The 15641-nt window shown below is 39.3% G+C and overlaps 2 protein-coding genes across 6 annotated transcripts; one reads left to right on the top strand and one right to left on the bottom strand.

Annotated features, from left to right (window-relative positions):
* Window positions 1–24: 24 nt before the first annotated feature.
* On the bottom strand, window positions 25–1090 carry LOC117643372 (39S ribosomal protein L33, mitochondrial). The gene is made up of 5 exons (XM_034382219.1): window positions 889–1090; window positions 746–797; window positions 487–532; window positions 304–407; window positions 25–194 (listed from the first exon to the last, which is right to left on the bottom strand). The coding sequence occupies exons 3-5, from the start codon at window positions 525–527 to the stop codon at window positions 88–90; spliced, it is 252 nt and encodes an 83-aa protein (XP_034238110.1). The 5' UTR covers window positions 528–532; window positions 746–797; window positions 889–1090; the 3' UTR covers window positions 25–87.
* A 3-nt stretch (window positions 1091–1093) lies between these two features.
* LOC117643370 (probable Rho GTPase-activating protein CG5521) lies at window positions 1094–14967 on the top strand. 5 transcript variants are annotated; one of them, XM_034382215.1, is made up of 40 exons: window positions 1094–1459; window positions 1853–1963; window positions 2550–2567; window positions 3139–3310; window positions 3393–3556; window positions 3654–3769; window positions 3866–4007; window positions 4089–4248; window positions 4764–4910; window positions 5020–5191; window positions 5277–5378; window positions 5496–5588; window positions 5663–5823; window positions 5914–6148; window positions 6240–6570; window positions 6648–6839; window positions 6917–7042; window positions 7139–7279; window positions 7352–7551; window positions 7642–7740; window positions 7825–7980; window positions 8065–8196; window positions 8279–8404; window positions 8669–8857; window positions 9112–9159; window positions 9567–9677; window positions 9774–9974; window positions 10052–10279; window positions 10366–10515; window positions 10607–10826; window positions 10916–11127; window positions 11227–11408; window positions 11494–11668; window positions 11744–11872; window positions 11963–12118; window positions 12201–12359; window positions 12433–12560; window positions 12654–12793; window positions 12882–13016; window positions 13106–14967. In XM_034382215.1, the coding sequence occupies exons 1-40, from the start codon at window positions 1354–1356 to the stop codon at window positions 13249–13251; spliced, it is 6111 nt and encodes a 2036-aa protein (XP_034238106.1). In that variant the 5' UTR covers window positions 1094–1353; the 3' UTR covers window positions 13252–14967. The 5 variants fall into 5 exon arrangements, with proteins under 5 accessions (XP_034238106.1, XP_034238103.1, XP_034238104.1 ...); XM_034382212.1 differs by having other exon boundaries at window positions 4089–4416; XM_034382213.1 differs by lacking the exon at window positions 2550–2567 and having other exon boundaries at window positions 4089–4416.
* Window positions 14968–15641: the final 674 nt, after the last annotated feature.

Genomic DNA, 15641 nt, shown 5'->3' with positions numbered 1-15641 from the left:
AATGTCCAATTTGAGCAGAAAGAGTCGTTATTTCATAAATTGACTATTTATTACAAAGATTTATAAATAAAAGAGAAAATTAACAGTTCAGATTTCATTGAGCAATGCAACGTTGGGCTCCTCCTTCTGAGCCTTCAGAACAATTTTCACACTCTTAATCTTCTTTATCTCTTTATAGAGTGAGTCCTGGTTTACTGAAAACAGAAACAGAAGCTTGTTAAATTTTATGCAACTTCGAGAAAAAAATAAAATTGTTCACATGTTTGTAATACTTGTGGAGTTAAAATTCTCAGGGACACTTACTCAATGGGTCGTATCTGATGAATTCCATTTTATCTGCAGTTCGCTCTCTAAGAAGATTGATTCTATGACCAGTTGCTACACTTTCACACATGACCATAACATGCCTGTAATAAAAATATTGAGACAATGTGGGCCAAGGCAGGCAAATTGACAATGTCGAGGAATGAATTGCAGCAAACTTACTTGGTTTTGACTTTTGCTCTTAATAGAGTAGTAAGAAGCATTTTGGCTGGAAAAAAAAGAGAAATATCTGTCAGAAATGCTGAAGAAAAATGAAACCAAAAATAAAACCTCATAGAGGAACAGACGAAGTATCAACAACAAATATCTATTTCAAAGGGAGAAAGGTTATGATCCCGGTAGGTTTACTAAAAGTCGAGGTTAGATTAAAATGTTAATGACATGAAGAATGTCACTGAATTATAAATGCATGAATGATTACCTTTTTTCACGAATTAGCGTCTCAGAATTGCCACAAGACCCCAACAATTTTGCTGAAACGATAAACGATAGTTACTTCGAACCCAATCATAGCAAGCAGTAGCAGACGGCAAAACAAGGGGCCTTTTCAAAATCCAATATTACCAGACAATGCACCACCAGCCAAAGAAAGTTAGTGTTTTCGCACTGCAAAAACAAATATCATCATTCGAAGCCGTTTTCGAATCCAAGCATTAAACAATCTAGAGTAAATTTAAACCGAAATAACTACTTCAAATATCCCCCTAGCCACTAGGCGTGCTGTACTGCGAATAAGTGATACTTCATGCTACTGCCAATAGTTGCCCTACTGCTACCGTAGAGAATTGCAAAACCAGCAAAACAGAAAGCATATTTAAGTGTTTCTCATTTTGATGGTCTTCAAATGTAGGCCTGAGATGAGATATGTCCAGCCCAGCTACTCCTTGGATCGATAGAACGTAACGTTGACACTCCAAGCTAAAACTAGTGGCCATTGGGCTCTAGGAATATGTGGCACATCCCTCAAGACAGAAGTTCCTGGATTGTGAATGTCAAATAGTATTCACTGTCTGTGCTCAACGCTACACCATGTTTACGAAGAAAGTCCACGCCGATGTAAAGAAGTCGACTCTCAAGGTCCAAGACTTGAAGAAAGATTCAACCACTCGTTTAAAGCACCTGAAAATTGTGCTAGGTAGGTTATGTTTACATTGTCTCCCTGTTGTGGGTGTAACTGTGCTCCTCCATTCAAAACTTTGACAAGTGGCCGTGTTTGGATTATGCTCTCCCCTTCAACTCCCATGCTTTCCATGAAAAGGTCGTGGTCGCTTATTTGCGTTTGCACATCCCTTTTATTTACGTTAAACTTTGGTGCAAGTGCAAACTCCTCTGCTCTATCTATTAGTTCCTAGTCAAGAATATATGATGTGAATAGATGTGACCTATGTATATGTATGACGGAATTCTAAACAAGATTTGTTCCTCTCAACTCTCCCTTGTAGTTTGTTACATCATGAAACTCTTACAGGCCCCTGGTGACATACATCCTCAGGACGATTTTATAATTTTGCATTCTATTTCCTTCCAGAAAACCTTGATGTAGAGGAGTCTCGTCAATTTTTTGAAGCAAACTTTAGTCACATATATTGCATTGTGTATGACAGCTTCATTGCGGCTGAAACCAATCTTCGACAGAGAGGTGAGCTTTACATTTCTTTAAAATTTGTTGGTGGAGGGAAACTGACAGTGTGCACATTCAGCATCACACACTATGGGCTATGAAGCACTATTTTTGTCCTTTTGTTCTGACATACAGTAATATTGTTGATCTGAACCTCCCTAATATGTACAGTGATTTAGTTTTTAGGGTTTTCACTTTTAACAACTGACCTGAAAAAAATGGTGTCATTTAACAATGTGTTCCTGTAAATATGTTGTCCTGTAGTATTTGTCAATTAATGACGCATGTAATCTTGAGACAGATAGTTTATTTAAATGAGTAACCAGTCACATTTCTGAAATGAATCTCCTATTAGTATCAGAAACATAAGTCAAAATTTTCTCGTGTTCAATTAACATATTTTTGCTTCCCTGTGTTTGTCCCAAGCTATTTGCGTGCTACTTAATCCTGTCCCTGTCAGCTCAATGTTAAGCCCCAGCCCTCAGTCCCTCTTCAACCTATGCTGATGCATGCTTAGTAACGTACAACCTTAATGTAAACTATAGAATATGTTATGCCCTGAATATGATATTTATATTTCATTTTCCTGTTGCATCTTTTTCAGAGCTGACATTCCACTTGGGTAAGTAAAATGATATTGCATGAAAGCTTCTTATGTCTTGTTGCTTTACCCTAACTTTTCAGGCACTAAGGTTTTTTGTTGTTTTTTTTTTTCCACTAAAATGATTGGTTGCTTGGGTGCTTTTCTTGATTCTACAAATCTATTGGCTTTAAATAAATGTGCCTCACAGTTAAATCATTTCTCTGTATCCATTTGCAATGTTTGCAAAGGATTTTCTGGTGTCACAACAATCATGTTAAGGGCATCATTAGCATGCGTCTATCAATGACTTATAGGAGCTAATTGAGTTTTCAATTTAAAAAAAAAAAAAAAAATCTTTGCGGAAGGATTCTTTTTTTGTCAGAGTATTGTACATTAAACACTCTAACTCACTGTTCCCTTAGTTCATGCTTTGTACGGGGTGTATCAGTCAAGACCCTATATTGCAGGTTTGCCTGTCAGCGCCTCTTGGAAGGATAGCCATGCTTTTTTGTCCCAAGTTGCTGATGGGCAGACCAACATTATTGTGGCATCTGAACTGAATGCCTAAAATAATACCATAAATAAAAGATTTCTTTTCTTTTCTCACCAGTTCACAAGGCTCATCGAGAGGAATTAGAATGTGTACTTCAAGTATTAGAAAAAGCTTTAATATATCTACCAGAACTGCTTGGGAGACGATGGCAGTGTCACTCATTGACTCGAATCATGACAAAACTTCTGCATCCAGGCAATTCATGGAAGTTAAGGCGGGATGCAATGAGGTTTGTCCTTATCCTTAACTTTATAGTAGCATATCTTGTTTTTAATTGGGCGCTAATTATTTTCATTCATTTTTTATTCCAGATACTTTTTACTTTGGTACCAGGCTTTAGGAGATATGGCTCCCAATGCAATCCATGCTATGTTTGCAACTCTTGTACCAGGATTTCCCTCCCCTTTCCCCGGACTTGGTTTAGATGTGTTGAATAAAAGTGCTACACAAGTGTCATCAAGTCATGACAACCAAGGTAATTGATGTTAAACATTAGAGTGCTGCTGTTTAACACCTGTTAAATTTGTCAAGGCTCCTGTGACTAGCTACGATTTTTGTTTATTATCTGACAGGCCGAGTGGGTCCTGTTGAAATTTTGCCTGTTTTCCCTCCACAAAGTGGTGAGAAGCAGCCCGAAAATTTGCCTTGTTTCTTCTTGGATGCTCTTTTGGAATTTCTTGTAACACAGGTTTGAGTGATTTAAATGGTCTTATTCTACATGTTAATTATTATCACAGAGATCTTTATTAACACTTTTGTTTTTTTCAATTGATGTGTGTTTCAGTTTGGACGTATTGAGTGGAGAGACAAAATTTGTCGCCAACATAAGAGCTTTATGTTTCTGTTTGAACGATTCAAGCAATATTATTTACCTCATATTTTCCCTGAGTTCTCATCAACCACAAGCCTTTACAAACCCAACCTTGGTAAATTTTGTTTCATACAGTTTATGTTTATCAGTTCATTGTTCTTCTTGTACAGTCTGATGTTTTCATTTTTTATTGCAGAACTGCCAACTTTGCGGAAAGCTTCAGGAAGCCCTGATGATAGACGGCGGTTTGACCCAATGGCAAGCTGTCAAGTTGCATTTATTAAATGGATTGCTAACTATACACATGCTACAAAAAAGGGGGAAATAGGTTTTGCAACCTCTATCCCCGCCAACAGGTGTGTACCCGTATCATCGCATTCCCAAGCTCTTTCTCAGCTGCACTCCCAAGCCCCGACTCAACCTTTGCACCTGAGCTTGCAACCACACTCCTCGCATTTGTCTGCTGCTCAAATTTCTCAAGCAAGTTTGCACCTCGCTACTCATCCTAGTGCGCAGGGATATTGGTACGTAAACTCTGTTGCTGCTGTGTGTGTATATGTTAAGTTGACTGAGTTTAGCTTTTCTTTATTGCCTCTATTCCATAGTGTTTCTATCTTCTGCTGTGCTTGAATTTGCCTGTAGTGGAATATTAGTCATTACTCATAAATGTGTGTGTTCTATATTTGTGGATATTTTGGGTCTTTTCATATCAACTTTACTTAGTTTGTTGAGACAGTTTGTTCCTAGACTGTATTCGTTACGTTATTTGGTCGTTTATTTATTCTTGTCATTATTGTGTATTTATTTCCTTATATTGAGTATACTGTACTTTGTTTGTTTCACTTTTCATCATTTTTCTTGCCTTACTCAGCTTGGCTACTAATGATGAAACAGAACGATCTCCTGGCACTGAGCTTAGGAGGGTCAGTGTGAGTCAGGCAGGCATATCAACCAGTGACGCTGTATCTCCTGATTCAAATCAATCAGTTTCATTTTCTCAATCTGACTCCACTCTCAGGTATTGTCTTAATTTTAATACCCATTCTTTTTCTTCTCTCTCTCTTTTTTTTTTTTTAATGGAGTAAACAGAGCACACTCATTTCTTCATATGAACCTTTACTTTTCAGTGAGGATCCGAATCAAAGTGCAATATGTCTTGTGAGGGAAGTTCTGTATTCCAGTAGGGACAATGTGAACCTTATTCATGAAGTATATCGTCAAGCATTTCTGCTTGATATGTCTCAAGCTGCTGCAGTTCGCAGAACAATTGCTGTGTATAAGGATTGGATCCAAATGAAGGTAAGCTGAAAATATTAGATTTAGGTAATTTCTTAACATCTTTATTCTCGTATAATTCAGACTTATTTTATTTCTATACCTGCAGGTGGACTTGCCTCCTTTTATGCTTGAACCTTTGGATGGGCACAAACAAGAGGACCACAATCGAACAAAAAATGGAAATCCTTCAGAAATCTTGGCAAATGATGTAAGTTAACAGGATTTGTAGCGAGATATACTTCATTTTGTGATAAGCACACTTTATTGATCAAGTGTTTTATTTTATTTATCTTTCTTTTTTTGCTCTTCCTTCTGTAACTATTAGATTGGGGAAACACATCGCCAAACAAGACTACGCAATGATTCTTATCTAGGTGCAATTCATAGAGAGAATTTACTAGTTCGTGCTGGACTGCAGGTATGTATGTTTGTGTTCTTTTACAGATACACAAGAGGACATTTTTAATATCTATGTTCCCTATTATTTTACAGAACCTTCTCCAAGTGTTTATTACACATGCTGCTCATGTCTTTACTTTAGAAGTTACCTCAGACTTTCCTGTTCTTCTAGAAGAACAAGTGGAAGCATGCAAAAGAGTTCTGAATATTTATCGCTACATGGTTATGCATACAAGAATGGAAGCTCGCACATGGTATGTAATTCTTGCAATTTTGTAGGTTTCTATCAATTCTTTTACTGTAATGTCATTGGAATAATTTTCTCTTGTCTTGTTGCTGTGTAGGGAGCAGCTTCTTGTAGTACTTCTTCAAGTTACTTCCTTGATTTTAAGTCGAACGCCTCCTAAAAGGAAAGAAGAAACACTCGGAGGAAAGCTTGCTCCTGCAATTTTTCAGACTCTGATAGTCACTTGGATCAAAGCAAATTTGAATGTTGTTATTTCCACCAGACTGTGGGACCAATTTTTAACTGTTCTTTCATCCTTGACCCAGTGGGAAGAATTAATCAAAGAGTGGGCGGTAGGTTGATGTTGATTTTTTCATTGATTTTTGTGTGCTTGTTAAAGTGTTGACTATTTTACATTTTTGTAACATTATCTTATCTTTTCAGAAAACATTGGAGACTCTTACCAGAGTTCTAGCCAGACATGTGTACAATCTGGATTTAAATGACCTACCTTTAGACAGACTGACCGAGCAGAAAGCCAAACGACGCCGCGGGGGAGCGGGTGGAAATCTTGACAATGGCATCATGGGCTCATATTCTGTGGACAATTCTGCTCGAGGTAGTAACAGTGTGTCAAATGTTGATTCTGGGAGAGGAAATGGAGCGTTGGCACCCAGAAGAGCACGAGACAGACCTGGTACTAATGCAAAGCCTGCTCAAATGCATAGCCATCAGGAGGAGAATGACAATGGTCCAAGCAGTTTTGCCAACTCAGGTCAGAAATAGTTTGAAGTGTTGACTGAGCACCTGCTCAGAAGGTTGCCATCATTAATGTTTTTTTTTCCAAAACAGATACAAGCACTGTGATGTTTCCTCTGACAAGTAGGCAAGGAAGCCACCGTAAAAGAACATACAGTTCAGGAGAATCTGCACTTGTTCGAAGCTCAAGTGAAACCAATGTTAATTTATTGAAAGCTGGACATCATCATCATCGTCCGAGGACACCTCGGCCTGAATCACATTCCCACACTGTTGTCATTCCAGGTTTGTTGCGCATAATTTACAACTTAAGTTATGAAGCCTGCTACCAGATGAATTACATTCCACTTTGAATATTTCAGTTTTGCCTCCATCTGTTGAAGTGGAAGTGGCGCGCATTTTGGCTTGTGCAGATGGTAGACCATGTCCTCCCGCTCGCTTGCGTAAACGAAGGTCTCGATCTATGGACTCTCTTAGGGGAACTCGTGGTAAGTTAATAAAAGTAACAGGTCTCTTGATGCAGGCATCCATGAAAATAAAATAAAATGGCTAAGTGCTGAACTCATTCTTTTTAAATGCTCTAGGAGGCTCTCCTCTGCACTTGTATGAGTCAGAATGTGCCACCCGGTCTCCATCTCCTGCACCCTCAAGTGGCCTTGAAAGCACTTCCTTCAAGGATTCTCCCATGCAGATCGATATGATTAGTGCTGATGGTGCTTGTATAGGTAAGTGTTCTACTATTTCTAGTATTTTCCATATTGACTGGTGTTTTGATTGCATTTGTTGCATTTGTTCAGATGTAGATGATGGCGAGGGCAGGGTGGAACAGCGAAGTGTGATGGCTGGTGGAGCAGAGCGTGGCTGGCTTCCCGACGTAGCTGTGGTGCTCTGGCGACGCATGCTGGGTGCGCTGGGAGACGTCAACAGGCTTGCGGATCCAGCGCTGCATGCACAAGTCTTTGACTATTTGGTGGATCTCAATGAAACAATGGTCAAAGTAAGTGAATTCGTTTTAAACCAGCTTTTTATCTGTCGAGTGGTTTATCAATCCTTCACTCATAAGTGACTTTGTCTGTTTCAATTTTAGATCCGACTTAACCAAGGAGTTTCCCCTGACAATCTGAACACACCTCCCCTGCCAGACCTGGTGCCACCTATCACGATTATTGCTCCTTGGTGCTTTCAGGTACAATCTTTTCTCTACTTAAAATGCCCCAGGCAATAATTAGTTTAATGACTGCTAATGTGAACTGGATATTTCTGTTTGTAGGCTTTGAAGTTACCTGAAAGCTACCAGAAAGGAAAGTTGAGTGCCTGCAGGCTTTTGTGTAGTATGACGATAACTCCTCATGACATTCCATTAGGCCGAGATCACATAACACAATTTTATAGTGTTTTGCATCATGGTCTCATTGGCACAGACCAGGTAATAAGATGTTTGTAATTATTTTGCTATTGTTGATGTTACGTATTCTTTACTGTCTTACTAATTTTAAATATTGCCTTTCAGTTCATTATGAATTCTTTGGTCAAATTTTGCGGACCACGATTTTTTTCTCTGCAACTTCCTGGGTTCTCTTTGCTTCTGTTGGATTTTATTCATGCTGCCAACACCATTGTCTCAACATCAGACTTACGTCAAGTATGTTTTTAATTTCTTAAAGTTGACTCTTTGTGTTCTGAATTCACCTTACTGATGTGTGTAATTGCTGTTTCCATCACAGACACCAAGAACAGAGGCTATGTCGATTTTGGGAGCATTACTGTGTTTGACAAACAATCTCTCATCATTCCCAGTTTTGCAACCAAATGCAGTGGACTACTCCATAATGTCCTGTGTGGATGCCAAGGTATTACCTTAAAGTGGTTGTCATGTTTGACTTAAGGCGGCGTGCAAATATTACGTCACCTCTTGGCCTCTTTTTGACCCCCTCGCCCCCGTCCGTCATCGGTTTAACCTAACCTTCCCATGTACTTGAGATAGGACCGTCATCAGAGGCCGTACCCCCTCCCCCCAAAAAAAAAGTGATGACGTAATATTTGCACGCCGCCTAAGTTCTTGTATTGAATGCTGTCTTCTTTGGATACTTACTAATCTTTACTGTTTGTTTTAGGACCATATTGTTAACATATTGCTGAAATGTGGCAAAAGAGAGCCAGCTGGTCTGGCGCGGTGCATAGCACTTTCCTCTCTTGGTATCTATCTGTATCAGGAGCTCAGCAATCCACCCAATGCTAAAGGCCAACGCTTCTTCCATCCAAAAATGCCTGAAGCCATAAATGTATTGCTTTTGGCCTTACGGGTATGTTTCATATGTAAATTACTTGTGTAAATATAAGTTTTGACTAAGAAAAATTCAGTGTGCATGACTAAATATTATTTTTTGATGTTTTTTATTTAATTTGAATTTTTGAGTGGACAAGGATTGTATTAGTTTCATTTTGTTGGTTTTAGCCTTTGTTTTGGTGTGGTTTTAATGGCTGTTCATAGCTGTGGTGCATATTGCCAAACAAGTTTCCATTTGAAAACTATTTTACTTTTTGTTTTTGTCTGTAGAGGTGTGCTTATCGAAACCTTTCACCACAGTGTGCATCAACGAGTAAGGTAGCTCAAATATAGTGGCATGTTTGTTGTACTGTGTTGAGCATGAACATTCATGTTCCTTTATGTCAGTTATGTTTATGTCCTTGTCACTTTTTTACGTATTAGCGAAGTTTTGGCTGACGATTGTTGATGTTCCTTGAGAGGGACAAGCTTTTTTGCTGCCTTACTGAGATTGTCTGTATTTTGTTGTATTTAGGCTTACTTTTCAAACTGCCGTAATATGCAGTCTGAACTGTTATTATACAAATATTACTTTTTCATTTTATTAGATTATGTCAATTATTGCTTTTTGTGTTGCATGGATTTAAAGTCTGTGAATGTGCATGAATGTCATTTTTTTTCCTTTGTTTTTCCTTTGTTCATTTTATGGTCTGCCATTATTTAATTTGCAATTCTTTCTTTTACAGTTCAATCACAGAACAGTTGGTCAAGTTGCTTCTGATATTCTCCTTCTCCTGGTCGACCATGTTACGATACTGCTTGACTACTTCCCTGATGTTCCATGTCATATTGTTGAGGTATGATTATGAGACTTATATTATGGTAGTGTATAATGAAGAAAAATCACCTGTTACCACATTTACTGCATTCCTTGTTTTTCCTATTGTCTGAAGGTTATTGCATCGACTTTGGCTCAGCTGACACCTCAAGAAGGAATTCAAATGTCTGAGAGAGATAAACGACTTTTGACATCCTTGCTTTTCTGTCTGGGTGAATGGGTTATGGCATTACCCAAAGAGGTTCTTCTGTCAGTGCGGCCTTCCAAATCACCCTCCAAAGAAGATCAAACCAGTCTTCTGCACAAAATTTTCAAGGTACCGTAATTCTTTACAGATTCAACTTTTAAATTGTAATGCTTTCAATCTTAAATTCAAATTTGCTTTTGCTGCAGGTACTTATCAAAATCAGTGGAGGCTCATCTGGTGGTGGCATCAACACAATTGAGTCCTATTTCAAGCCAGACTTGTTGCATGAGTTCGACCCAAGCATTACTCTTGACAATCTTAAAGAGGGCACCAGTGGTGGTGGTGTGGGAGGCCGTCGCAGCTCTGCCATGCCTCCAGAAACATATGCTCACAGGCAGCCCTGTGGAGTAACTGTCAAACTAGCAGCTAAAATGGTATGTGATGTTTTTAAAAACTATTATAAATTTTGTGTCACTATTTATGTAGTGTAGTGTATTAATCAAGTGAATTGTTTTGTAAGGTTCTCATGCATATGTTGAATCACGTTGGCCATTTTCCCATGGCAATTGGAGCGGCTCGTCTGTCCTCCATGGTGGTGGAGCATGATGATGTGCCAGGACTTTCTCCTGATGAATTAAGTGTCCAAATATTCTCTGCACCGAACATACAGGTTTGTGAAAATGCTCACGCACACGTTGTTCAGTGGTTACTGGTAGAAAATTTTGTACCAATAATAATCTCTTCCCTTTTGCTTTTTTCAGCTCTTGGTACTGAGCTCCCAGAGGCTCCTTTCTCTTGTTGAATTACCCACTCTGGCAGTTCCTGGTGGTGGGGTAACTGCAGGATTGACAACAGCTCAGTCTCAAGTTAGATTATTGCTCAGGGACCTGAGTGGGAAATCTTGTTGGGATGCTTCTATTCTCTACTGCAGCCCAGAAGATAGTTCAGATTCATCCCTCAAATGTTGGGCCCCAACATCAGGTAAAGTCCTTGTCAAGCTCATCTTTCATTTCATTTAGTTGTTTATTTCATGTGATAGTCCTGATTCATTTTATTTTTATTTGCTCCAGCTGGATCTGGTCAAACTGTATTTGCTCCATCGTCGGGCACAGTTCTTCCTCGTAGACCTCTGTCAGTGCCAGTGCAGGCCAAGATGGATGAGTCCCTGCTGGCCTCATGTCTTGTTAGCCACACTCCACCTCAACACACTCTACGCCACCGACCACCTCATATCCTCCCAACATCTCAAAACACCGCAGCAGACATGGACAACCTGGATGATGTATGTATAGTCCTTTTATATCATTGTGACTTTTTATTTTATCTAAACATGCATGTTATCTAAAACTACTTCATGTGCAATTTTTATGTTAATATATAGCTACTGCAATACATTGGACACACTAGCCCTGAATGCCTGGAATCATTAGATACGCCACGCAATCTTCCATCTGCTCCACCACCTCCTCTGTTTGCTGAACTTGAACAGGAGGTCATAACCTGTGTACTCAATCAGAGATTCAATGAACAGGAATACCTTCAGAAGCATAATTCTCACATTACGTAAGTATTGTATTGTAGGCTTATGTAGCAAGATGTAACACTCTGGAGACTGTTTTGTAAACTTCTCTGAACTTCTGAATTTCAGCATGCTGGGCGAATGGGCACAGCGCCCCCCACACAGTCCCCCAGCATCACCTTTCCAACATTGCCGCCTATTATTCTCCCAACTGGGATTTGCTGGCTGGGAGCGTCGATCTCAACTGAATCTGCTGTCAAAGAATGAAAAGTTACTCAGAGAACTCCGCAATCTTGATTCTCAGGTTTGTATTGTGCAAATTATCATCTGTGAGCTTAGGGTCCAAATATTGATATGTTTGATTTCTTTCTATAACCAGAGATGCCGGGAAACCCACAAAATTGCTGTCATATATGTAGCAGAGGGCCAGGAAGATAAAAATTCAGTCCTCTCTAATACGTGTGGTAGCCAAGCGTATGAAGAATTTATTGCTGGTCTGGCTTGGGAGGTGTGTGATTCAAACATTTTACTTTGAAAACTATTTTCCTTGGGAGTTTATTCTCATATTAATACCCTTCTTATATATCCAAAATGACAGGTTGAATTAGAATCTCACACTGGGTTCTTGGGAGGTTTACAACGCAACAAAAGCACAGGTGACACTGCTCCATACTACGCTACGTCATTCCTTGAAGTTATATTTCATGTGGCAACTCGCATGCCCTCTTCCAGTCAGGAATCTTTGTTACAAAAGGTGATATCTTTGTTTACTGTTAAAACCTGTTGCAACCGGTGACATACTGCAAGTCCAAAAGCTAAAGATGCTATTCTTACAGACCCGTCATCTGGGAAATGATGAAGTTCACATTGTCTGGTCAGAGCATACCAGAGACTACCGACGTGGCATCATTCCAACCGAATTCTGTGATGTTTTAATTGTGATTTATCCATTGCCCAACAAGCTCTTCAGAGTGCAAGTTACACGAAAACCAGAGGTAGTTCTCATCACTCATAACTTTTAATCTTCTTTCATTGTCTGATTCTAATTTAAATTTTCTGTCATATTAGGTACCTTACTTTGGTCCTCTTTTCAATGAAGCCATTGTTGACCAACGAGTTCTCCCTGGATTAGTCAGAGCGACTGCCATCAGTGCGTCTCGTGCCATGCGCAGCCTCTTACCATTTTATCAACAACAGTAAGCTCATGGCACATTTAAGATTCCAGTTAATCCAGTTAAGTCTAGCTTTTTCAAGACCTCAAGTTAAAATGCCATTTTCTTCCTTGACAGTTATGAAGATAGAGCCAAATCTTTGGACACCATTGTAAAAAATCATAAGGATGCAACAACGTATGAAGAGTTCACAGGCCATGTATTTTCTCCTGCTCCTAGCTCATCCACTTTCTACTCTGGCCCAAACCGTACTTCAGGTATGTGTGTCCACTTGCATGTAACGCCACAATCACCTTGAACCATTTATGCCACAACTCCCCTTTCATTTAATCTGTATCTTTTTAGGTGTTCCACATAACTATCCAGAAAGAGACAGCAGTTTCACTCATAGTTCTCAGCTTGCAGCAGCTTTACTCGATTCACATAGACATCCATCTCCTCGCTCGTCTAATGCAGGACTTCATGACGTGCCTCTTCGAGGTGGGTAGCCTTATGGTTTTGTTTATTTTCCTGCTAAAATCTAAGTAGGATGAATCTTATTAATTTCATGTGTCATATACTGTCTTTAGGCGGATCTGAGGTTGATGCCCTACATGGTATATCTCCCCGTCCATTGAAGAAACTACCTCTGAAATTGAACTCTCGAGCTGCTAAGGGACTTGGATCATCCTCTTTGACTCCTCCAGACAGTCCTACTAGTCGCAAATCTAAGTAATAGCTTACTTTTGAAGCTACGCAAAGCATTTATTTTTACTGTTAAATATCTCTTATTTCCAATCCTCTTGTGATCTTTACCAATTTATGGCTAATAAGTTAAGAAATTGTGTCATATATTCAGGGCACAAGTGCAATGCTTTACTTGGTCATTGTCTTCTTTTTAACTGGGCTAGTTTTACTTTCCAAATTATTTTTTTTTGTGTAGCCTCTTTTTCTTTTTGTAAGTTTCTTTTAAGCCATCTTTTTGCAAGTATGTGATTCATGGCGGCACTGATGTACGAACTTGTTCCTCTGTTAGGAACTGTAAGGACTTAAATTGCTTAACTGTTTTGTCACTTTGTTATTATTATGTTATTGTTGATTTCTTTAGTCAAACTAAGCGTTTTAATTTGCTTATATTAGTATAAGTGTATGATCAAAATGGTCTGATCAGTATTACCTACTTTTTTGGAACTGACTCTGTGACCACTACCAGCCACACATGTGTAAAATACTGATTAATTTATATCAGATTGGTCCAAATGGACGTCCTATTCTTTACTTTTAATCAAAGCAGTGATCAAAAATCAAATAACCATATCAGTGGTTTGGGCATTTAATGGACTTGTTTTTATCATTGTATTTGATATTGTGAGAAGGTGTCATTTCATCATTTCTTTTTCTTTCATGCCTTTATGTAGTTTGAGTAGTGAGGAAAAAAAAAGAAAAAAATGTAGGAAAGACTACTTATATCCATGTCTGAAAACCTCTCTGATTGACTCAGAGTGTTAAAGTGAGCAATTTATAGGAGTACATACTCTGACCACTTAATTAGGAACATGTAGTTTTGTCTTTTCCATTAACTTTCCTCAACTTCATTGCTTAAATGTTAGTCTGATGATACAATGTGGTGCTGTCAATGACAACAGAGCTTTTTGTGTCTTCCATCTTGTTTGATTATTATAAATAACATGGGCTCTCATTCAATAGTCAGTAATCGTCCATGTCCTTTAAAAATAGTAAGATGTCATCAGGTACCGTCTGTGGGGAATTTGTGATCTGTCTTGGAGGATTTGTGATATTACAGGTGTTAGAGCCGATCATTGCTAAGAGATTGTTGTGAGCCATATTTTTTCATAAATTCATTAGGTTTCTGAGTTTTTTTTGTCCCAATTATGCATCTCTAGCATTACCGTACACTCCAAGTATTTTTGTTAATTAAGTACCAAGTAGAACTTCCTGTGTGGGAAAGTATCACATTTAAGAGGTGGGGATATCATGGCTGAAAGGTGGAAGATCTTTAGGCTTTACTATTTAATCAATACTATGTTAGCATGCACTCTTTGCACAATTTATGTCTCAAGAGAGAAAATGTTTGTGTCCTCACCTTCTATGACCTTTATTACTTTATTCATCAGTGAGGACTATATTTTTATTTTGATTGACAAAAATAATATATTTCTAGGAATGTGATCATGTTGTTGTATTGTAATTTATTATTAAATGTTATATTTCTGATGTTCTACTTTATATTTTCTACAATCCAAATCCAGTGATAAAATTGTATAGAGAGAAGGTATTTATTATGCAGTATTTTTGTATATATTTGAAGCGGCTGATTTTACTGTTGAAAATCGTACTAATTTATTAATATCTGACCGTGTGTATATTTCTGTAAAGGTTTCCTATTACTGTTTCAGGATTATTTTATTCCCTATTAAACCATAAACACCTATGTTTTTGTTTTTGTTTCCACAAAATCATCTGTCTGTGTCCCAAATTCATCTGCCACATTGGAGCGTTTGTACAAATCATCTGCTTCATTAGCTACGAGCCACTTCAAACTTCTGTTTACCACGTCTTATCGATGAACATCGCGCGAGTTGGCGTTCGAAAAGTAACAGACAGCAGAACTTGCTGCAAAAAGTATTTGAGAGAGTGGTACTTTACATCCGCCTTCCAACACAGCAGGGAAGTCCACCCACTTCGGTAGGGACTGGTGACTGGGCCCCTCACCTCATCCGCTTATGAGAGAGAAGGTTTGTTGTGATCAAAGAGCAGGAGGGCGCGTAATTCTTCTGGGTTTCAGGAGGAATCCCGAAAATGCAGACTGCAGCCATCCGTCCAGAACGCCCTTCAAGACTTGGCAGCTTGGCGATGAGTTCGTGCAGGATTCTGCTTCGCGCTTCAGCGAGGTGGAGCGTTGAGCCGCGCTGGTGAGGCGTGGTGTGGTGTGGCGTGGTGTGGCTTGGCGTAGCGTGCCGTGCTGTGGCGTGGCGTGCCGTGCTGTGGCGTGGCGGTGCGGGACGGCACTGCCGGCGGCGTGCTGGCCGTCCTGGCCGTCCTCCGGGGCAGTCCTTCCTCCAGCCGCGTCGCTGCAGCACTGCGCAGCACTGCGCAGCACGGCCA

Source organism: Thrips palmi, unplaced genomic scaffold (assembly GCF_012932325.1).
Source record: "Thrips palmi isolate BJ-2018 unplaced genomic scaffold, TpBJ-2018v1 HiC_scaffold_17, whole genome shotgun sequence".
Taxonomy (NCBI): domain Eukaryota; kingdom Metazoa; phylum Arthropoda; class Insecta; order Thysanoptera; family Thripidae; genus Thrips; species Thrips palmi.
This window is presented reverse-complemented; position numbering and strand designations above follow the sequence as displayed.